The 24,533-nt window shown below is 44.2% G+C and overlaps 1 protein-coding gene across 1 annotated transcript; it reads right to left on the bottom strand.

The window, feature by feature from the left end:
* Positions 1-1,409: 1,409 nt before the first annotated feature.
* On the bottom strand, positions 1,410-23,575 carry PDE6B (phosphodiesterase 6B). Its single transcript, XM_076362037.1, has 22 exons — positions 23,153-23,575; positions 20,661-20,813; positions 20,234-20,323; positions 17,600-17,740; positions 16,447-16,521; positions 16,292-16,356; positions 15,166-15,232; positions 14,976-15,023; positions 14,645-14,794; positions 13,492-13,635; positions 12,843-12,908; positions 12,071-12,217; positions 10,401-10,508; positions 9,301-9,410; positions 8,193-8,280; positions 7,521-7,621; positions 6,049-6,156; positions 5,228-5,291; positions 4,421-4,495; positions 3,402-3,485; positions 3,000-3,156; positions 1,410-1,851 (listed from the first exon to the last, which is right to left on the bottom strand). Exons 1-22 carry the CDS (start codon positions 23,561-23,563, stop codon positions 1,793-1,795), a joined length of 2,511 nt encoding a protein of 836 aa, XP_076218152.1. The 5' UTR covers positions 23,564-23,575; the 3' UTR covers positions 1,410-1,792.
* Positions 23,576-24,533: the final 958 nt, after the last annotated feature.

Raw genomic sequence — 24,533 nt, 5'->3', positions numbered from 1 at the left:
CGCCCGCAGCCCCGGGTCCCGCCAGCACTGCTGGGTGCACTGGGCAGGCACCCCACATTCCTTGTGTGAGAAGCCCTGCTGGAGCACCCTGCAGCCCTCCGAGCGCCTCGCATTGGGCACAGGGGGCGGGAAGATTAGCCTCATGGCTTTCTTTCCTAGAAAATGTTTGAGGATATAAGGAGCTTTTCTCAGCATTTAAGTGTACAGTGGCTTGTGATGTTCTTTAAAAGCCCACTGCTCACCACTCTGCAATACGATAACCTTGTGGCATTTTTCCTGCTGAAAAAAAATTACTTGACCTCATATGCAGTATGATGAAAGCCTCCTACATGGTTCTTAATGAAACTGAGACATACAGCTTGAAGTTACTACTAGTGGCATACTTAGCTTTCATGCAAGTGGACAGGTTTCTGTATTTTCCAGAAAGACAACTTGCTGCTCACAGAATTTCTGCATAGTGATAGAGGATTACATCTTGCTTACTACACTGAGACACGGATAAATGATCACCAGGTACCACCATAGCTCTAGTTTTCCTTTTACTTGCAGTATTTTTGTAATGCAAAACAAGATACTGAAGGGTAAAAGCACTGAAGGTAGCAGGAGTAATGGAAGAAGAAGAAGAAAATCCCCAGCAAAACAGATCTTCAAACACTTAAAAAAAAAAGAGAAAGAGAGAGAGAGAGAAAGAGGAGCAGAGAAGGGTGTCTCTACTGCTACAAGAGTGTAATTGAATGTTCTAATATGGTGGCATGAATAAACATGAAAACTAACTTTTATCTGAAATAAAAGAGTACAAGTCATCAGTCTTTCAAAGTCTGGAGGGGAATCTAAAAACCAGACATCTCAGAACAGGAGGAGGAAAGGAAGGAGGATTGGTACTGATCAGAAGAGGACTGCATTAGATAACATTGGCATTATGAGGCAAACCAGAACAAATTTAGGAGATGCCACAATTCAGGTTGCTTGGGTAACTGCAACTGGAACTGGAACTGTAATGGGTAATGATAACACTGTCTTCTTAGAATCACGTTACAGAGTGAAGCCTCGGTTAGCACACACTGTGGATCCTGCTCGTGAAGATGGCAGCTAGCGGGTGTTGCATGAATGGCTCCATGCTTTAGAGCAGCAACCTATCAAAATCCTTGAAGTGAGTGCAGAACTATTATCTTTGTGATTGTTTCTTGTATTTACAAGGAATCGTAGCTTTTTAGAGCAGTTCAAAGGTTTACTATGGTCCGTTTTCATGCTTTATCCCTACCCACAGATTTCTTTCTGATATCCTAACAGACACAGGCTTAGATATGATAAATTTGAAAAAAAAAAATTATCATATTTGATAAATGTGATAAAAATGATAAAAACTTCTTCAGTTTTCCTACTCTGCGGGCTATGGTTGCATGCATTGTCAATCACATGGGATTGTATGGAGCAGGATATGAATTCAACTGGCCCCATCAGCTTTGGGGTAAGAAGTATTTCAGCGTAGAGAAATGCTCTTCCATAGTCATGCAACCTGATTTATTGGGCCAAATGTTGTTCTGACTTGCCATATGCCACCTGACATCAGGTGCATTAAATGGAGCAAGAGACAGGGTAAAACTGGCTCCTCACCATCAGGAAGAGATGCAATTAAGGCAAACAAGATCTAGCCCTTCCCTGGTTGGTCATAAGCCTAATTAAAGTAGCAGAACAGTCCCATCAGGAATGTATTTGTATGCCGTGATTTTTTTTTTTTTTTTAAAAGCATGGGCATTCTCATTTTGGGTGGCATATTGCATTGATAATGGGTCTAAAGTATGCTACAGGTTTTGGAAGCTGGAGCTGTTCCTCCGTTACAGGTTATTCCATCTGCCATATAAAAAGAAACACAGAATTAGAGGTCCAGTCATAAACATCCTTCTCAGTCATTATAGAGGATTTTTAGCACTTTTAAGTTATCCAGTGGTCAATGTAGGTCATACCTATAGTACCCATATCTAGAGCTGTCTGCTGTGCAAAGTAACTGTACATGTAAGGCTGTTGGAAAGAGCGTTTTAGAGTTAGTAGAAACCTTCCTCACTTAAATACCGATTACTTAGTCAGGAAATAATTCTTCAGAAATTTTCCAAATCATAGCTACAGCACTCACTTTTGATATTTTAAGTTAATTACTATGAATTAAACTGAGATAAGACATCTAGACAGCTCTAATAATTTCTAAACTGTGTCATTTGAGGAAGGTCCACCCCATGGGCTGGATTTTGGTCCAGTTTGGAACAGAAGGAGACTTCAGATGCAGTCTCTGTGGAGTGGAGGCACCAAGTTCTGACGGATGTTTGCTCAGACACTTGGGAGAGGCCAGGAGAGCCTTCTGCTTCTACCTTTCTGAGAGTCAATCAGATCCTCAGGCTATCAAACAAGCTTTCATCCAATGCCAACTGCAGCTGATGGATTTCAGTGCTACCCAGGCTGGGCCCACAGAAGAAGAAAAATGGATTTGACCAAAATAAATTGCTATTAGGTACTACTACTACTGCTTGCTCCTAGGTAGTACCTAATCTGGGCTAGAAATGGGATGAACTGTAATTCCTCAAGTGTTCTCCCTAGGAGTGTGTTAGCTTTTCTTAACTCCTTCTGCTTCATGACTTGTGGGCAGCACATCGGCCACAGCCCCTGTGTACAAAGGGATGTCTCCCTGCTCTTTTCCAGGGACATACTTATACTGCAAAGGACTTTCTGCTGTCCCCAGCTGCATGGGCGCTTGTGCTGAATGTAGTCTCACTAGTTTCTCAGGCACTAGCTCCTGGGCGTTTGAGCAGGTGGCCTTTTTGACAGCCTGTCATGGTGTCAGGTTTGAAGACAAGGTGTCTTCAACCTTGCCAGTGGAGCAAGATTGAGGAAACTTGTTCCGGGCATCTGACTCTTTGCCATGTCAGCAAAGCTTGCTGCAGGTCTGGGAGAGTATTGCATAAGTATGTTTTTGAGTTAGGAATGAAAAGCTAAGTATTGTTTCTGACCTTTCTTTGCAGCCATCTTCTCTGCGTCTTTTTTCTTCTCTTCCTCCAGAGCTTTCATTTTTGCGTCATACTCATCAGCACGGGTCTTCCACTCATTTCTGTTGTTCAGCAGCCCATCAAGCATAGGCTGAATTTCCTCATGGAAACGGGAAAATTCCTAACCAAAACACACCCATCAGCGCAATGCAGTGCAGAGGCAGTGCTTGTCCGTCATACCCCAGGATGGACCCCGACACCTCACCTCCCAGGCTGGCTCATGCCGGGAAAGTGTTAATGGCATGAAGAGGGACCATGCTGCAATGCCCCAGAGAGGGGCAGCTGTTGTCTCCTCTACTGCATTGGGACTCACTCACCTGGGATTTGAACCCCTGTTGAGAAGGATGGGGTGTGCGCTTTGCTTACCTTGTAGACAAATGTGCACACAAAGTCGATGAAACCCACTTGAAGCTTTGGAAGCTCAGCAGCTTTCCTCCGGTCCATCATGGGCTGTGGGAGGACACAAGTTCACCATGATTTATGAGAACAATTCATTGAAAAACACACCTCTATTTTCTCCCCAAAACTGCCTTGTTGAGTCAGCCTGGCAGTTCTCCCATGCCGTCCATAAAGGTTGTTCATCACAGCCCTCTTCCTCTGCTGCAGAGGAGTCAAGTGGGCTCATTTCCTTTGCCACTTTAGCAGAAGTTTTAGGCAGCTCTTTCAGTGTCTATAGATGGGGAGGAGGACAGAGTTTTTCCCTTGCACCTCTCAACCAGATACCTGAGAGAAGGTTCATGTTATAAAGTACTAAAGAGGTTTTCAATTCTCTAAAACATAACTGAACATAAAATTATATTCTTATAAGGCCTTGTTGCTTACTGTATTATTTGTGATGCCTCTGTGGGTAGAGGGGGTGTATGAAAGTCTACTTAAAGAAAACCCAGACCACACAGGTGGAGGCTGCATCAAGGAATGACTCTTGGCTCTTTCAATGCCAAATTTAAGTATTTGTTATTATAGCAGAAAAAAAAAAAAATTAAGAAACACTGCTTTAACACACTTCCACTTACCAGAAATTATTTCTAGACTCTACAAAGTTTGTGTTTGCAGTTTTTCTCTTTATTGGAAACTCTGCTTTCCTCTACAATGTATGTATTTAATTTTCCTTTTTTCTGTAAGCGACCAGCACAAAGTCTCCAGGGGGACAGTCACTCCTTGCTGCTTCACAGCCCCTGGGACTCATCTAACTATATGGAGAGCTGGACAAGAAGCTGTGTCACAGAGGGTCTTCCCTAGCTGAGTACCCACTTTTTCAATGGATTTTGGCAGGCATGGTGATTTCAGGAAGACTCACAGTGCTCTGAGAGCAGCATTGCTTGTAGTAAGTCTCTGCTGAGACTTGCTGTCTGAACTGAACTGTCTGGCTCTCGCATGGTACTTACAATAGGCTGTTGCTGAAGGACGCTTATTTCTAAGTCTCCTTGCTCCCAGAACTCAGCTGCTACTAGGAGAGCTACCTACATTGCCAAGAAGGGAAAAAGAAAAGTTAGCACTGACTCCAGCTTTATACGTTGATGCACTTCAGGTATCCACCATGAAGCAAATCTCACTTCTAGCCCCTCTGTTGCTTCATGTCCAACCCCAGCCCAAGCCTTTCTCCTGGGAAGGGCAGCAGTGGCAATGGGATTGCATCCATGTGCTGACAGCTCAACAACCTTATTGCACTGGAGCTTATTAGTCCACTGCTCATCTATTAAGAAACGTTTCCAACGTGTCCCTCTCAAGGGTTTGCCTCTTGGTCACAGTTGTGGCTGCCTAGTATGATTTTCTCAGTTGTCCTTTCTCCATGCTGAACAGGAAGGTGGGTTTTATTTCTTTTATCCTCCTTTAAATTTTAAGGTTTCTTACTTAGCAATTGCTCAAGTATAGTTCAGGAAGGAACTCCTAAAGGAAATCAAACAACTGAGCAAACAGCAGGTATTGCTGTAAAAAAACCAACCCATATGCAAAATACCTCACTGTAACCCAAGAAGCTAAATACTTAGGTTTTTTTCTTTTCTTTTTTGGTAAACATGAATTTTCTACAGAATTCACAACTACAATCTTAAAGATTGGTTTATCCATTAAAACCACAGTTATTCTGAAGTCCTTTTGGTAGGAGACTTTGATTCAGCTTCTAGGCAGCTTAGGAAATTGCATTACTTTGAAGTATAAGCTAGAGAAATCTAACAGTATGTCAAGCACCTGACCTTACTCTGGACTTCCCAAGGCTTTGTGATTGCTGACAAATCACAGGCAGTCATCATCATGGCCCTAAAAACAGGAAAGAAATTAGTTTCTTCTCTACAGCCTGTACCCTACCTCTTGCAGGCTCAGGATGCTCATACCCCAATACTGTGTCAAGTATCACCCGGTCTCTGCTGAAGTGATAAAGAAAGACGGGTTGCTGTAACATCTTTGGCTCTGACTGGGACACTCATCAAGGACTGCTCTCTTGATTAAAATGGATTTATGCTAAGGAACTGCTTGCTTCTGGCACTAGGATGTTTGCTGCTTTAGTCATTGCTGGGCTGAACTTGACTTTGGAGTAATATCTTTGGCTCCCTCATGGAGGTGTAGCAGTGCAGACTGCAGTGAGGTTGTGGGTGCACTCCATCGCCAGTGCAAAGTGTCCTGCAGAGCGTCTGTCTGGTCACAACAACAGCGTTGTGCAACTCAGATTGGTTGCCACTGGGAAGAACAACTAATGAATTCAATCCCTGTAGATCTGCCATTGCAGCCTGCCCCTGCTTGTGGGCTACAGGGTGGTCTAGTAGGAGTATATGGCCAGAAGGGATCCTGCATCTCATTAGGAGTATATGACCAGAAGGACACTCCAAAACCAGTCACATATCTCGATGAAGAACCACTTTAAGCTTTTTTCCCTGTTTTTTCCCTGCTTCTGCAGAAGATCAGATTTGAGTGGACAGTAATGTATCGTGCTGATTTTGCACTAAGTGCAGTGCAAGGCATGTTCTGGAGCTCTCACCGGGTGGCCGCATCACTAACCTTTCCAGAGCCAATTACTCACATGACAACCTCTTTCTTTGTTGTCTCCAGAGACAGGTATTCAGTCCAGGCAGTCACGCTATCGTATGTCTTGGACTCGTCAACGATCTTTTGAAACATTGTTCTCTTTCTTTGAGGGGGGAGGGAAAAAAAAAAGAAAAAGCTCCAAAACAAGGAAACAAATGTGTTAAAAACAGATGGCTGATCCTGGTATTGATAACCCTTCCAGAAGGGTTTCCAGTAGTTGCTGTCCTGGCATTTAGGTCCTCAAGGAAGCCCCCAACAAAACCAAGCACCATCACCTGCTTCTCTTAAGTAGGAGAAACTATTGTAAATGACTTAAAAATAAGTATAGTGGCGACACATGAGCAGGAACTTGAAAGTATGAGCTACTGCAAGTTATGTCAGCTGAGAAATGCTTCCACCTTTGTTGGCAGCACAAGAAGGCTTTTCCCCTGAATGTTAAGCAAACTGTAGAAACCTAGAGCTCGCTGGAGTATTTGTAAAGCTAGCTGGCTTTATATGCTTAGTCTGATCTTGTTAACCTAGTTCTGGGGAGGGGTTTATCACAACACGCACGTGTTTTGAGTGGCATGAAATCTGGAAAAATCTGCTGTTTCAATGCTAGCAGAGAAGACATTTAGGCCAGATCCACAAAGCGACTCGCATACATGTTCTGTCCATATCATTTTGCCTGGGTCTGATCTCAACCAAGCCTTCGCTTGCAGACCATGGACCAAGGAGGGCAAAGACCAGCTTGTTCCCACCTGGTAAGGAAGTGGTGGTATCTGCTCCCATGTAGCCACCCTACCTTCGGGGTAAGAGGACTGGATATTGCACCCTCCCTCATATTGCTCTTTTGTGGACTGTTTATATTTTGCATAATCATTCTTCAGTGCAAAACACAGAAGCAGTCTCTGGTCTCGGCACTGTATTTTGAAAGCACATTTTGAAAGCTCCTTGCTAATTAGGAAGTCATACGTTGTTGACTTCCAGCCTTATGTCCCAGGAAGTCAGTGCATGCTGCTCCAAGGTGTTTGGCATTTTTGGCTTTTGGGTGTGAAATAGACTATGAACTGGATATTCACCTACAATGGACCACATGTTATTTGGGTTGTACTGCTCTCCCAGAGAAGTTAATGTAGCCCTGGCCAGGCCGTTCGCCATTTATAAGTATTTTTAGTGCTGAAGTGCTAGGTAAAAAAAAAATAAAATCAGACATCTCTTTCCGTTAGGGGATCATATAGCACTGTCTTGTTGGAAATAGAGGGTTAAAAAGTTACGTATGTGATCTAATGAGTGAAAGTCCAAAATTCTTTTGAACAATTTGAATTCTCCCTACCAGCTCTGATGTCAGTATTAAGGGCAGCCTCCCAGAGGCAGTGTCTGTGAAGAGGATTGCTGCACGGGGGAGCTCTCAGAGCAAAGCATCACATTTTGCCTTTTTACCAGCTGCTTTCTGCCCTTCACACACGATGTACGTGACCAACTTACTTGAAGTAGAGTGCCAGGTCTGTTGCTATAATGGCAATTTCCATCAGGTGAATCACGTGCTCATGCTGTCTGCGGTTGAGGTTCTGACATATATTCAGCGACTGAAAAGCAAAGGAAAGGGAGCTGCAAAATCCAAGCGTTGTGTTGTTGTGAGTTACTGGCCATCTCCCTTTCTCAGATGTCCTCTTTTTTTTTTTTTTTAATAGCTTCAGCTTGCTCACCTAAGGTGCAAGGGTTGTGAGCCCCATTCACCATATGTTGGTTCCTAGTCTCCCCTTTTATTCACTGAACAGGCTCAGTGCCCTGAAGCATGTTACACTGTGTGTGCCCAAATCCTGTACCCTGTCCCCAGTGCGAATTTGCCTGAAATGAAAAGTTAGCTGGGGGAGTGTGTCAGCCTTGCCCCTGTCAGAGGGGCTATAGGAGGACAATCCTGTATTTACTCCTATGGGGATAACGATATGGCTTCTGAAGAAACCAAGTCATGCATTTAGGAAGCCTATGCGTTTTGGTCCTGGGTGAGCATAGGGTACTTGGGGAGCAAAGCAGCTGCAGTTCCTCAGGTATCCAAACCACAAAAAGGTCTTGTGCTAAGCTGACAGCTCTGTTGTTGCTGAAAAACTTCCCTAAAAGTAAATTATTCATGTGCTTACATCACAGTTCATTACCAACCTCTTCAGAGAGCAAGAATTTTCCAAATTCCAAGTGATGTCTCTCTAAAATTGAGGATCCATGAAGTTTAGCTAAAGGATTTTGAGATCTGGTTGCATAAAGGAAAAGTTAAAGATGTTAGTGCAGCACTTAAAAATAAAAAGAAGTCTTCCCATTTTATATTTAATTTTGTCACACACACAAGTTCAACTAATTTTAAAAGGCTTAAGAGCAATATTTTTAATAGCTAATGACTTCAGCCTAGTAAAAGACTTTTGTGACACTGCTTATAACTATTTGGACACTGTATAAAAGACTCTTCCAAATACAAATTTCACCCAAAATGTTGTTTATGACTGGACAGTTATTACTCAGCATAGTAAGCTTGTTTAATTCCTGAATAACTACATGTTGGTATCTAGTAACAGGAACAGAAAAACCAGCAGTCCTTGGACACTTTCCTAGCTGAAAAGCAAGACCCTCGTGTATCAAAACACCAGCCAGCTTCACTTACGTTTTTCCAAAGCTCCAGAAAACAGTAAGACAGTATAGCCAGCAGGCATTGCAGAAGAGCTGTGACCTGACACTACTTTAAGCGAGCAACAGAGGCTTGACTTGTCAACGAAATCGTGCAACTGTTTTTCTGTAGCTAGTAACTACCTACTGAGAGCAGCACCCTCATACTCATAGGTGCTTTGTTTCTGCAGGTGGTGAGGGCAGTGCCATGCATGGTGCTTTCTCCATAGATACCTTCCAGCAAAAAGTAGGCTTCTTATGTCCAGGATGCTCCTGGTGGCATCCTGAGTCTCCTATGATGCTCAGGCTACTAAATGCCTGTGCTGCACTTGTTCCACCCTGTAATGGTAATGTAGAGTGTTGCTTTAACCAAAGGAGGTTTACTAGGAGGTAAGGAAAGCCCCAGAGAACACTGCAAAATTTCAGTTTCCCCACTGGCTAAAGCATAAGCCCAAGTGCTGTAGCAAGCTGAAAAGCAATGTTATTTGCAAAAGAAGGTTGTTACCCCTGTGTAACTACCCAGAGCTATACTGGGGTTTGGTGTGATCACAGCCTGATCCCACTCCACGTGAGAGCAACAGTAAATGGTTTGAAGTGGTAGGAAAGTGCTTACTTCATTTGGTAAAGGTTGTTGGTTCCCCTGTGGTCAATGTCGTGGCACAGAGCAGCAGTTACCATTGCAAGGGCTTCGAGGTCTGTGTAGTAACGCTTCAGTTTGCCAGTCTGGAGGGTGAGAATTTGCATGTCGTCTATTAGTGTCTCTTACAGGAAAAGGTACTGAGTTGTGACTGCTCTGTGCTGGGGATCTCCTCAGTGAAACAGTCCAGGAAAACTGGATATACTTGTGAAGCTAAATGCAATCCATGGTACACTTAGGTTAAAATGGGGAAGCAGCTGGAAATGAAATGTTTCAGACTCAGGCAGGCACGCGTGTCGTGCATATGTGCTCGATGCCCACCTGCGATGTTGGCTACCCACTGCTATAGCAGCCTCATGCCCTAGGGACACCCGGGTCCTCATAAGCACCCCTCCAATCACTGGACACAAAGTACTTTGCGAAGGGGCTCTGCATCTTTCTGGGCAACGGGGTCTCCAAGCTGAATTGCCCAAAGGATTGTTTGGGGGTGGTAGGCGTAATTCTGCTGCCAGCTGTGTGGGCCATACTGTCTGCACTGGGTCCTGGTGCTGGTCCATCCCTGGTGTGGAGCAGCAGTCTGCCACCTGTTTTTCTTGTTAGGGCACCTGTTGCCCTGAGAGCCTGTGAGAAATAGCACTTGCCACATTCACACTAGCGATAGATTTACACCTGTGCCTGTCCTGTCTGGAAATGGAAAGCGTGAGGTTGTCTCCATCCCAGCCAGCTAACTTCAGCCTGGCTCTTACTGTCAGAAACTATCGGAGGAAGGGAAGTCCTGTAGTGTCTCTCCCCTACCCTGCAGAAGGATTTAACCTGGAGGCTATTGAACACTCTGCACATCTGTACCTATGAGAATTAAAGCACTCCATTCATGGGGAAGTATTGGCTTTAAATGTAACGCAAGGACTGTCACTTAAGGCAAATGGAGACCTCATTTAGCAGGACCTGTACTAGGAGTGACAAACTCTTATCCTACACCAGGATTCAAAGGAACTCCTGCATATCTCCAGGACGCAGCAGAAGACCTCCTGTAAATAAAGCCATGCCACAGAATTAACTGGGGTGGTGTACCTTACCATCAGGAGCGTGAACATGGTCTGCGCGACATTGAAGCCATGGCGCCAGTTGTGGTAAGTTATCTTCCGGTAGCCTTTGCTGACGGAGTACACAAACCTTACCAGAACCTGCAAATTGGGGAGGAGGATATTAGTTTGTGTGATGAAGCTGCTGCCTGTTGCTCTTGCAATAAAGACCGTGTACAGAAGTCATGGGTGAGGATCAGACCAGCTCTACAGAGGTGGCCCCAGAAAGGAATCAGAAGCTGTAATATCGTCAGGCTTCCCTGATGGTGTTGTTATAGTAAAGCCTAGTGGAGAGCTAAAGGGGACACTAAAATATAGCTCTCTGCTTTCTAGTATCTTTCTCTTTTTTTTTTTTTTTAAGAAAAATAAAACCACAGACATATCTCTGTGGGAAACAAGAAACACCATTGTCTAAAGGAAAAGAGATTTCATCCTGCTGTTTGTGAATTTACTGAATTTCCATGTTTCTCCATGTTGTAACTCATAAGATTTGTCCCTCCCATGTCTTGTGATTTACTAATACTGATACCTCTCTTCAAGAGATATGGCTCCATAGATGTAGAGACAGGTGGTGTTTATATCACCTAAACATTTACAATATAGGGCATTAAATAACAAATTGGTTTTTTCCTCTGCATTCTACTTCTCCATGTGTACTACCTCTTGTAGCTATATAGGTTTTCTCATTAGAGAGCAAATTAATCATGGATGAGTATTCATTTTTTTAAAATCTCAACTGCTCAGAGTGGCAGCAAAGAATGACTGCTTTTCACACCTGTATCAGGGGTTAGTTGTTCCAGAATAGATATTTAGAATACTTTTTGACATTGGCATGCTATAAGAAGCACAGAAGTAATTCAGAGCCCTTCACTTCCCTCCTACTTCCCACCCTGGCTTTCCAGGGTGAAAACTCTTCCTGCAGTTACACCCAGAACCCACTAGATGGAAATAAATCTCACATGATGTGCTGAGAAATCCCTTTGAGGGGGCAGCAGAGCTGCTGAAATGCCAGTTTCCTAAGTCCTACAGGGGCTTGAACTGTGGCAAAAGCTGTGAACTTGCACATCAGGGGTTATGGGGTCCTTGTTCCCACAAGGTCACACTACCTCTGTGGCCAGCAGCCAGGAAATTGGAACCAATTGCACCAAATGAAGGCACGTCTGTGTTTGCAGAGGGAAGAAAAGCAGAGGGACCTGCCAGGGTGAGTTTCAGCATATGTTGGCTGAAAGCTATAGGGTACACACTGTAGCAAATGAAACATGCACACAAGTATGCACTGCCCCGTGTTATGCCTGGAAACTGTGCTTTTACACTGTGGCTGCCAGTAGCATTAGACAGAGCAAGTGCAAGCAATTTTTTGCGTGGTGTAGCCCCCATCTATATAGACCCGACAGCAAACTCACACCTGTAGCAGACAGTGTAGAGCAGAAGAGGCCAGCTTCATGCTCCAAACCTGCATGTAGCGACCGGGGCTTTGAGAAGGGGTTCCCTGCCCTCAGCAGGGTGAGGGGGCTCAGGATGCACACCCCTCTCCCTGCAAGCCCCCGTGAACCCAGACCTCTGGCTGCTCCATGAGCCGTGCAGGGCATGCATGGGGACCTCAGCCACGCAGCGAGTCTGCTGGCCATCCAAGATGGGAGTCCCTGGGTGTTGCCAGCTCCTACCTCCTGTGGGATCTGGAACTTTTTCACCACACCAAGCTCATAGTACATCTGAATGCCGCATTTCACCAGCTCTAGCTCGGTGCAGTCAAAATCGGAGAACCTGAACTCGTAGATTTCGAACTTGGTGGGTCCTGGGAGTTCTTCTTTCTGTAAAAGAGGTGGGACAGTTTGTTGCTGTGCTACTTATGCCATCCCTAGAAACACCTGGAATGGGTTTTGCTTAGTAAAAATTTATCAGTCTGATACTGCTGGGAACTTTTCCTTTTAGAATATAATACATAAATCGACTGAAACGCAGCTTTTCATGACAACCCTGTTAGTGGGGGAAGAGGGAGGGCGGTTTTGGTCAAGTGCAAGAAATATTGCTTGTTTTCTGTTGAGCACCTTTCTTGTTGATTTGATGTAGTTTGGAGACTCCAAACTTGACAGATCTTACAGAGGAAGACTTACAGCCCTCCATATTTACTCTGGAGAACAAAATACATGACAAGTCAAGGTGGCCAATGTGTTTCCAGATGGACTTTGAACCCCTTGAGATAAAGTGGCAGAGAGCAGGTACTCCCCAAGATCTGGAGAAGGCATTTGCTGCCACCTGATAATAATAACCTCAAACTCACACAGCAGAGGAGGGTAGGGTATGCTTTGCCTTCACCCTTCACCAGGTGCCCTGTTCATGTGTACCAGTGTGCCAACACTGGGAACCCTTCCCTGCATTCACCCAGGCAATATTTGTTTGCCAGGGCTGTCCATTCCAGCAGTACATTGCTCTTACCAGGATGCTTGCCAGCTCCTCTTCCTCACACTCACTTGGCTCCTTCCCCAGCTTTTCTCGTGTTGGCTGCAAAGAACATGGACGTGTTAAACTGACGACCAAACCACAATGGACTTTGCACTGTGGAGCTTTGGGGCAATCTAGGGCAGCTCTCATATGCAAATTGTGTTTTCTTCCTGAACCTTACTTCTATTTCTAGTCTTTCAACCCATTCTTCCTGGTAAAAATGTTCTCCCTCTCCTTGATTTTGGTTTGTGTTTCCCCCACTTGCAGATGTCTCCCCAGAGCCAATGTCCCAGCTGGGTCCTCTAACTGCACATCCTCTGCACTAAGGAGGTTTTGGGGAATAAATCAGCTCCTCTTCCACCCCTACAGCCCTGCCCTGAGCAGCACCTGCATGAGCCCACCTCCAGCGCTGGCTTTGTTGAGGAAATTAAAAAGGACACAGCGTGGCAGAGTGCCAAGGTGAAAGGCAGACCACAGAGTCAAAACAAAGACTTGTTCTGACGCTGTGCAGAAACTGGGGCCCCAGGTGCTGCCTCCACACTGTGGTGGCTGGAAGCATTTCCATGAGATGGGAGACCTGTGTCTGTGCTGTAAGTCACGGGCCAGGCCAGTACACTTGGGGGTATGCTGCACGTTGCATTACCAAAATTTCCTGAATTTCATCCTTGTCACATTTCACATGGTAGAGCACCATATCCTGAGCAATGTCCTTCCGGTTCTCCAGCTTGTTCATCTTATCATACGTGTCTGTATTGAGTACAGACCAACCCAGGAACTGTGTCAAGGACTTGGTGAGGGGAAAAGAAGCAAACGGTGAAATAACCAAAACATCTGTTCCTCAAAGACACAGAAATATAACACCACATGATATTTTTTTAGAGAAACACAAGCTCCACTTTGGCCACAAGTCTACTAATGAGCAATCACGTGTTTGCTCTGAACTGCTACTTGCTCCTCAGCAGAGCAGCTCCCCAGCTGTTGAATCTGCCTAGGCCTCCAGAGCATCCATGCTGTGGAGGTTCAAGGACCCTCTGTCCAGTTCAGCATATGGAAAGCTATTTCTGTGTTGTTGCAAGTGTCTCCATGCCTGTGGAAAGGCTGGTGTCACAATGGTGACAGCAGGTCAGGAACCCTCATGTCAAGGGAGAGCAAGGTGGTCTCATCACCTTTCACCTATGTTTACTCACGCCCTGTGTTTGCTCTCAACTTGTTTGCTGTCCAGTGGCCAATTCAAACTGATTTTTTTTTTTTCCCAGTCTTTTTGTTTGGTAAGAAAAGTCTATTTCAGGAAATGTTCTGATTGATAACAGATGCTGAGAGCTGAATGCCTATATTGGATTGAAACTAGCATAGGAGCACTTCTAAGCAGCAAGGTCTTTTTAATTACAGCTGCTGTTGGTAGATTCAATAGCTGGCCACCCTTTGTATCTTAGCAACACAGACAATTCCTGTGTAATAATTTCTCAAGGGAGTTGCCCAGCCAGTGTGAGCCAGCTGTCATGTATGTGAACACAGGTCAGAATGGGCATGTTAGTACATTGTAGCTGCTCATGGCTAGGTGTCCAAGAATGCTGAAACAAAATGATGCAAACACAGCTGGGTTTCCAAGACTGAAAAAATGCAGTATTTCATATAGTTGCTTTCAAAACTTTCAAGCTGATGCATAACACCTCTATAAGCAACAAAGAAACTTACTTAGCTGCAAAAGACTGGGGGATGCTTTGCAGGTGTACAATGAACAACAGTGACCTCCCTCAACCATACGAATTATTTCCAGCCGCAGCAGGGAACTATACCTCCATGAGGGTCTCGTCCTGTTCATCAAATGGTTTCCCGTCTTTTCTGTTATAAAATGTGACAACGCCAACAATTTCTTCCTTTTTGTTGACTATTGGCATGGAGAGAACGTTTTTGATAGTCCATCCTGATTCATCTAGAGGACCTTCCTTGAAGCAATAGCAAGCGGAAAGACACCATGTACTTAATGTGTTTTCTAAATACATCAGCACTCTCATTTTACACCAAGACTACAGGCTAAAGAAATATTTATATGCCTAATGTTGACTCTAAATTACATTTCTGCAAACAAAGCAGAATCCTTGACGGGACTGGAAGTTTTCACGGTACCTGAAATTTAAACGTCTCATCTGCAGCAGCATTCATAATGTTGCAAATCTAGGGGATCACACAAAAGAAAAAGTATTACGATATGGGCAATAAGTTTAAATACCAAACCAAAAAACTTAATTGATGAGAAAGCAGCATTAGTATGACTTCACCTCAGAAAGCCTTGATGAAGCCTAAGTTAAGTACTTACAAATCCACTTTCAGCCACATAAGTTGGCAGTCCAGTAACTAGTGCCCAGTGATCCGGGGTAGGATTTCTGAATGAAAGAAAAACGCATAAGGGAAATTAAGGATATACATTTATTGAAGAATGATCATGGAGCTGAAATGTATCCAGCTGATTGCACAATCCACGTTTACATGTTTCACCCTCAGTTACTAAACAGTCCTGTTACTTTCAAAGGACCCATGTGTGCAAGCAAAAATTTTTCACATAAGTAAATACTTTTCCTTCAGGGATTCAATACAGAATAACTCATAAAATATCATAGTCTGCAGAGACTTAAGAAGAAGTCGTTCCTGGGAGTGGGGGCCATGTTTCAGGCCTTCAGCACAGAGAAAGATAAAAGAAAGTTCCTATCTAAGAGTGTCTGCCAGCCTTAAATTTTGAACACTGCTGTACCTAAGCAATGGGGGCCTTCACACTGATGCAAAGTGATGTGGCCAGAACTGTGCGAAACTCCTGTTATGCCAGATTTGTCCAAGGTGCCCAAGGCTCCTCTGAAAAATTCAGTGGGAAGAAGAGAGGGTAGTTTTCAGAAAGAAGGAGTCTCAGTGTGGTGTCAAGAGAGGAGGAAAGGCCAGAGGTAGCCTTGAGATGGGGTCAGTGACCAGAGGATAAGAGAGAAGCAAGGAAGCTGGAAGACAGGCAGGGGAGCAGGAGTGACCATGAGAGGTCGGGAGGGTAGCAGCGGGGTGAGGGGCAGGGTTGGGACAGCAGGTGCCTCAACACAAGGGCAACCTGGGTGGGCTCACCCGCTGACACAGGGAAGGCACGAAGGAGGAGTGATGCCTCAGCCTGGCAGGAAGAGTGGCAAAACTGCAGGCAGTCAAGGCAGTTCACTTCTGCATCTAAAAAGAATCACTGGTTGCGGTGACTTTTGGAGCCTGACTTGCAAGCCAGGATCCCAATGCCCTGGAGGAAATCGTTATCCCACAGAAATGTGAGTTGAAGCACCAACTTACATTCTGGTTCTCTTACCCAGTCTTCTACCGGTCCTTTGCATATCTCCTCATGAATGTCTTTAAATCATGGGGAACCTTCATTTTAGCTACACTCTGTGTCAGTACCTAGCATACAGAAACTGGGCACTTACGGGATGACTTTTATGTCTTCTTTTCCATGTAATATATAATCAATGACCTTGTAAAAGACTATTTCCTAAAAATAAAAAGATGACCAGTGTTAAAATTAGCAGTGAGGCAATCCAGCCAGACAGGAGAGAGTTTGAGAAATCTGGTTCTCACATACCCTGCCATCCGGGGTGCGAGGTCCTGAGTAGGGGGGAACTTCTCCCAGCAGCACTGGCCACAGGTCAAAAAATTCCTGGTTTTAAAATGAAAGAAGTATTTTTAGAGTAGAAAAGTGCACTCTGCCTTGAGCCTCAAAGTAACCACTGCTCTACCATGCTGGTTTTGGTATTGTGTGAACAAGGCATGAAATAATAAGACTAGTTCCATACTAGGCAGCAGAATAGTGTATCTAAATCAGGAAGTGTCAGGTGCATTATATGGCTGTATATAGTCATATACCGCGTATACACAGGACGCTGCTTCACTCAGTGAACAGCATGGGCTGTACTCACAGAGCAAATGGCTATGTCAATATTTTATGTGTTCTTCGTTTTCCAGAGTGTGACCATAGGGCTGATCCTACCACTTGCTAGCTTGCTAAAGTGAAAGACTTTTTTTTGTTTTTCTTAGGTTACCTTATAAAGCTGATCAAAGTGTCTTTAGCACACTAATCGTCTTTTAATACACCTCTTCCCAAGACAGCATGCTATAAAGGCTCTGGCAACGTGGTAGAGACCAAAATCGACGGTAGCCTCAGTCAGCCTGACCATGGAATAAAGCAGGGCTCCTATGGCAAAAATACTGTGTAACCCCCACATAAAGCTTGCCAAAGGTGCAAACAAGCAGACCAAATCAGAGCTGCAGGAGTAACTTAGCTTCTGTCAGCTCATTTTCATGAAGCCAAATTTCACCTAAAAGCCTGGATAACGTGCACATGGATGAGTTCTTGAGGAAGGTGGCTGCTTTGTTGCTGGGGGTTTCCACAAGTATCTCACTATACTTCTGATATCCACAAACTTTGTGAGGCTGTACTTATGCTGGGGCTTTGACCAGGATTGCCATGGTCAGACACGTTTGCCCTTCCTTTGTCTTCCCATCCTCTGGCTCCTTCAACAGTCCCACTCCAGTGATAAGCTCTTCCCTTTCCCTCTCTTTTTTTCATCCCAGGCCCTTCATTTGCACAATGAAATAAAAAAATGCCAACCAAAGCAGGAATAATGACTCAAAACTAACTTGCACTTTGGCTGCCCAGCAAAACTTATCTCCACACATTACTCCTCAGTGGGTAGCAGCAATGCAGAAAGATGAACAACACACATGTGAACACTCACCTTCTGCTTCGTCATGTCCAGGAGACCTACTGAGTACCGGTCGCAGTTCAGGTATGCTCTCACCGTGTAAAAAGCCTTGTGGAACTGCCTCTCAATGTCTGTCAGTTCCTCGAAAACCTTATTAGCTGACCACAACAGCACCTGCAGGATAAAATCCAAATGTAAGCATAGCTTCTCCTTGAGAGCTGGGCTTCCCTAATGTGTTTGGAGCAACAAGGAAACAATTGGGTTTTTATACTACAGTTCCTGAAAAGTGCAATAGCAACCTATACTGCAAAATGTAGAAGCATTGCTTATTCACACTAGGAATTACTAGGGAAAGATGCACTCTGAGGAAGAGTCAGGTCATCATGTGAAAGTCCAGTCTTACAAATATAGCACAAAAAAGTAGTAGTGCCAGACAAAGAGATGGCCCCACTTACATTTTATAGCCATAAGTAAAATCTTGCATCCAAAAAGAGTTAACACCAGAAGTGTTGCAAATTCCGGAGGCTGGAGTTGGAAATATGTGAATTAACATTCCTCAAAGCCTTTGCGCAGCTGCTTTGTCTGCACATCAGCCTATGATCCTTCTCCCCATCCCGTGCCCCACAGATGTACCCTTAAGAAAGCTATTGCTATTAGGCTCTTTCATTTGTAAAAATGGAGGTTATGCAGTGAATTAGGCAAGTATTTCTGGTGGCACAAGGAGCGTCTTTGTGGGCCTAATGGAGAACTTAATTTTCTCTGAAATGGTAAGGAAGCCATCTATGCAATCGTCTAGCTTAGCTAGTGCATGTGTGCCTGTATCTGAGTGTGTGTGCTTCGCTTTCTGAGCCCAGGAGACATGAGGAGCACTGCTTCAGAAGCACTGAGAGCTGCTACCTGAAGCTGACTGGACCTGTGCTTTGAACAAGAAGTACTGTTACATGGCCACAATCAGGAAAAGTGTGTCTCACTTCTTCATTGGGCACTAGTAGATATTTTTGACAATTCTGAGCTGCATCGATCTCTGTTTCTAATCTGTAAATTGGGACAACTCTGCCACTTCTATAAAGTCTGAGGTGTTTAAAGTCACTGGCCTCTGAGCACCCCTCAGATAGGATAGTGGTGTTGTCATACAAACCATTAGAGGAAAATGAGTAATAGTTTATTTTTGGCATTTTACAGCACGCAATAAGTAATGCTGAAAGCCACAAGCCCAGTGAGGAGGACTGAAACACCTGAAGAATGGCCAATTCATGGAACGATGTAAAGAAGTTGGGCAAAATGTGTTACATGGTCTTCTAATAAGACTCTTACACAGTATGTGAGCACAAGCAGACTGAACTGTCTTTGCACAAGGCATTTTACCTACAGTATCCCCCAGCCTTTGCAGTTGGGTTTTGCCATATTAAAATCCTAGACCACCTTTGAGAATGTCATTTGCTCACTCTGTACTTCGGTACTTTTAAGTCCAACACAATGAACCATATTAACTCCCGCACAGACCTTTAGATCTAGATGGCCAAAGGTCTGCCAGTTGAACTATTGGTAGAATTAGCAGTGTGTCTTGCATCTCGTTCTTGCTTTCCTCCCTTTCTGTGGGACCTGCTGGCACAGCACTGATATATGAACACAGGACTTCTGGGTTCAGCCCCAGATCAGAGCACCCTGCAGGAGACATTAGGCCTTCCACCTCTTGGGTCTCCACTTTGTCTTCTAGCCCTTTTCTTACCTCACCCAGTCCTACTGCTAAGCCCTCAACAGGAATAAACCTTTGCTAGTTCTACTTTAGTTGAATTACTCAGCATTGCTAGATGGCTGTATCACCTGACATGTGATACATGTTCATGTTTTTGATTACTGAAAAAATTAGATGAAGCACATGAGATAATGAATTAGTAACTATAAGTGCTGTCCCAAAGCTTCTAAAATAAACTTTCATCCTGCATCCATTTTGCTGAAACAGGCATTTATCCCCCATGGGAACCCCCACTGGAGACTAGAGCATGGCTGCTATGAAGCATAGACGTGATTGCATGTCTTCAATGACAACCAGTTGTCTGCTGCAGAAAGTGATTGCATGGATTCACATCCATTCCAATAAATTCGAGAGTCCTTCATAACCCAAGTCATGGAAAAGAATGGTGGCTCAATTGTTTAAATTCAGAATACTCTAAAACCCTCATCTATGTTCATTTCTACTGAGGGAGACCAATACAACAGGCATATAAGAATCATTTTACTGGCACTAAAGAAATTCGACAGCACTTTTTAATAAGCAGATAAGGAAAAAATACCACATTCTTAATTGTTTTGGGAAATCTCTTGGTGCTGCTGGCTGAAGTGGTTAAATGCCCCAAGAGTGTTTCACAGCCTGAGTTCAACCAAACATCTGGAGCTCAGTCCTGCTGAAGATGGTGCCACTGCATCAGCTCCTGCAGTTTTACCAACAGCAGCAGGAAGAAAGACTAGTGAAGGACTCTGGGGAGGGAGCAGTATCTGAAAGGAGATGAGGACACCTTTTTCTTTCTGCTCTTCAGGCAGATGAGGACACCTTTTTCTTTCTGCTCTTCAGGCACAAATCTCTGAAGCAGATCAGCTACACCTTTGAAATCAGAAGAATGCACTCATCTGATTTTGAGATACAGCCCAATGCATTTTCACTCTTACCTGGCCTCTTCGAGTCTCACAACTGTGAAGATAACTCAAGTGATAGATTTTCAAGTTCAAGGAGGCAAAATTCAGGTACTTCAGAAAAAGCTGAAAAGGCAAGCAATGAGATTGAGTCAAATGCAGCAGCAGCCTCGTGTATACTGGATTTCATAACACCCCCTTAGCAATGTCATGGTAATTCCCCTGGATAAGTGCTTTGCTTTGCACCGGTGTGAGATGAGGCTTATCCCACTGTAACTTCCCTGAAAGATTTCTGAGATAAGCATCCTCATAATAAGCCTCTTCTGTTAGAGGGTGAGTCCCCTGTAGAGAAATTTGCAACAGTGGATCTTCACTAAAGCAGACATCCCTAGTGTAGAAGAGTCTGTGTTACACGGCAAAAAGCGACAACTGCTTGATAGAAACTGAGCTACTGACCACTTACTGTTTCATCAGAGCTGGTGAAGTATGGGCCGTTCAGTTTATTAATAGCCAAAATGACAGCAACTAAATCTTTGCCATTCAAGATGGGTGTCGCAAGGATGCTTTTCGTAGTGTAGTTGGTGAGCTCATCAACAAATGGACTGAACTGGGCACACTGTTCAATAGAGAATTTACAAATTAAGCATTTTTCACCATGTCTATAGTCTTAAAACCAAGTCAAAGCACAGCCTCTCGAAATAAGCTGCCTAAAGAAAGTTTTGCTTTAAAAATTATTAAGGAAGAGAAATGAATTAGCAGAAAATTGGACAATGTACAGGTGATAAAGCTAGTATCAAGAGAACGGGCTGTGGCTTCTGACTGCAACACGTGCACTTTTTCATTTTTTGCAAAGATCTTGCAAATCATAAGCTTTAACATGTCAAACTCTGTCAGAACAAGTTGGCTCTCCACTGGTCATTCTCAGATCACTGACATCCTTCATAGTACCTCCTCCATCCTTTCCTCCGACTTCTGGTTAACACTACGAAGTGGGTACAGCCAGTTACCATGCAGCACTGCATAGCCACAGTTTATAAACCAGTGCTGTCTGGTACTGTCACTGGGAAGTTCACTCACCCTCATTTTTCTTCTGCTTTTGCCTGGGCCCCAAACCTGCTGTCAGCTTGCAGCCTCCATGAAGCCATCTACCCCTCGTCTCTCTTAAAAATGTTCTCCCAGGCATTCCCTTCCATGTTGCTGGGCCTTTGTGCATGGGATAGTAGATGGTAGGGAAGGTATCCGAATGGAGGATGCAGCTGGCACCAGCGGTGTGTGGTTCCTGGCACTCTCGCCCTGCCCCTGAGAGCAACCCACCCCCTTCTGCCCCAGGAGCATTTTGGCAGTGGTTGCAATGTGCAGATAGCACCACTATAGACTGGGCTGCCCAAGGAGTTGCCCATGAGGGAATCACCATTCAAACCACTGGGAGAATGCTAGATCATGCTGTAGGGGTAGCACAAAGGGAATTCGTCCAGTTGTTCCTTATGTGAATGTCACTGTGCCCCCATCCCAAAAGAAAACAAAGCAGAGAAAGGGTAGTGCGGGGAAGGCAGATGGCCCACCACCTTGCCTGCACAAGGCCTTATTGACACCATCATCACCTGCCAATAGGGAGTTGCAGGGATGGTCTTGCTGATCCAAGATCTTCTCCCTGCTCAGCTGAATAACTTGTCAGCTACAAGTCCTTCTAGCTGGGTTAGAAAAAGCCCCACAGCTCTAATAATATTCAGAAGGCCGCACCAGAAAGAATAATCACTTCCTATTGCACCTTCTCCCCATACCTCCCCCACTGCTGGCCTTCCCTGCTGATTGGGGCAGACCAAGCATTTAGTCTCTGGGTTTTCTTCAAAGGAATTGCCTTATGGCAATGCCTGAAAGCACTGGAGTTGGAGTGCGGCACCTCTCACAGCACTGAAATCCTTCTATATTCTTGGAGAAATGTCTGAAGCCAGAGAGCTTTAAAAAGTTTAAGTCACACTCTGATGCTTCCTTCCCCCCCCCAAAAAAAAAAAAAAGGTTGCAAAACCAAAGCAATCTCTTGGTATGTTCTGTGGAGGACAAGGAAGCTTCTGCTGAAGCATTTGGATATGCTCATATTGAGCAACAAATGGATGGATAAACAGATGGTCTCTTTGTAAGTAGCAAACAATAGATGGAGTAATCCCAAATGCCATATTTGGGTCACATGGATTTTAGTTTTATACCTATAATTAGAACAAGCGGATTGTTATTGCTGCCATTCAGGTTTACATGATTCAACCCAGGAGTATGGGGGGTAAATATAGTCATAAAGGCATAAAAATAAAACATTAAAATTCCTTGGATCCCTCCTGGTATTGCAGTGTGCAGTGTTTGCTGAAAGAGTTTTTTTGGTCAAATTTTGTCTCTTGCTGCTTCTGATGAAGATCACCTGTACACAGGTTGCAGTTAACCCAAATGCTCTGAGGTCCACTCCCTCTAGTTGAAAAAAATGCCTCTAAGTGCCCTTGGCCCAAGTTTCATCAGATAGCAAACATTTTCAAATGTCATTTGCGGTGGAAAACCCTTTCTGGACTCACTGTAAAGGATTTCTCTCTCTTTGTCAATCACTCATGGAATATAAAAGTCTGTGGAAAATTCCATGTGCGTTCAGTGCAGACCTGACTGTACCTCACTCTCTCTTCTCTGCTGGACTGGATGTGATCTTTATTTTCTTTTAATTAGACAGGCAAGGTGTGACAGTGCACTTGTTTGCAGGCATTAACACCTAGTGTAATTAATGTGCTTAGCTTCACCTCACTCCGATTGGAAGCAACTTACAGAATTTTTACTGGTGCTTTTGTTTCCACTAGACAACTATTACACTGCAAGAGGTTTGACCAAGCACTGAGATGCCCTGCTACCTCTTGACCCCTTTGTGCTAGTAAGCATGTGAGCCTTTCTTCTACTGAGTGAATGAATAAATGGCAAACCTACCTCACTGACATCCTTGATGTTCACGGTTTTCTTGGTTTGCGCAACGTAGCCCACAATGCCTATGTCCAACGGATAGACAATCTCGCAGTCTGGGGAGACCAGGCATTCCTCCAGGGTGCTTCCCTCTTGGATGTTGAAAAGCCTTGTTGCCAGTTCAGGCGTGCCATTTCTCTGCCTGTACATGAAAAGACTACAGCGGTCAGCGTGAATAAAGGACCTGATTGTTCTCAAAGTCTTGAAAACAACTTTCTCCATGTTGACGCTTTCTTGCATTTCTTTGATCAACTCAAAAAATATTTCAGTCTCATTGCTATCCCAGGACTCTGTTTTTAGTTTCTTCTCAAAATACTGCTTTGCAAAAGCAGGGTTGCCATCAAGAAACTTCTCCACGTCGTCTTCACTAATGCTCATTGTGAATGCTCTGGGTCCTGTGGTAGGCAGTAGTCCAAAGATGTGGTCTATGTAGTTCCTAAATTTTTGTAATAGAAGATGTTGCTTCTAGAATGACCAAGGGTGAGGTAACAGTGCAAAGAGAGCTTGTCATCAGGAAGAGGTATTCCTTTATAGTGCTGAAGGTGAGTCTGTGGGAGGACAGATCTTCTCAACCAAACAGATTAGATGACCTCTACAAGAGCTTTGGTTCAACTTTCTTCTTAATCTAAATGCAAACAAAAACTGAGTACTCACAATATCTGAAAATACTCTCCTTTCTCTTGTTAAGCAGAACACTTACTGAAACAATTATATTGAGGCGGCAGCAACAGGGAAGAACTGCATCTCCTAACATTGAAATAAGCTCTTTAAAGTCTAATTAAATATATACTGCTTGGGCCTAATCCCTGGCTAACAAGGTGAGCATCTTATTATTTCTGCTCTCCCAGCTCCCTGTCGTAGTAGGAAGTACATCCTTCACAAAAGAGCACAGTGGTCAGAACAAAAATAGTGAAGTAACGCTGCTCTTTCAGGGCTCCCTCTACTATTGCATAGTTCTTTATCTGCTGCTGTAAGGGCTGTTCTCAAATGGAAGCACCAATCCTGAATGTTTTAGTCCAGGATTTGAACTGAATTTCCAAGGTCTGTGGCCTTTTCTTCTTGCTGGTAAGAACCAGGAGAGGAAAACGTGCCTCTTAGTGGCATCCCTTTAGGAAGGAATCTGGAAAGCTTCAGGTTGGGGTGGCTGGGTTGAAACACTCTGAGGAATCATGGGAAGCCCTGCAGACAAAAAAAACCCCAAACATCCAGGAAGGTAGAAAAATTTCCCTCATCACTATCAGTGGAGAAAGGGTGGGAATTATGGTTGTGAGGGACTGAAGTTGTTTCACATCAATGAAGCCACCATGCTGTGCAAACAGCAGGTGAGTGTCAGCGTCATGCTGGGAGG

Source organism: Aptenodytes patagonicus, chromosome Z (assembly GCF_965638725.1).
Source record: "Aptenodytes patagonicus chromosome Z, bAptPat1.pri.cur, whole genome shotgun sequence".
Classification (NCBI taxonomy): Eukaryota; Metazoa; Chordata; class Aves; order Sphenisciformes; family Spheniscidae; genus Aptenodytes; species Aptenodytes patagonicus.
This window is presented reverse-complemented; position numbering and strand designations above follow the sequence as displayed.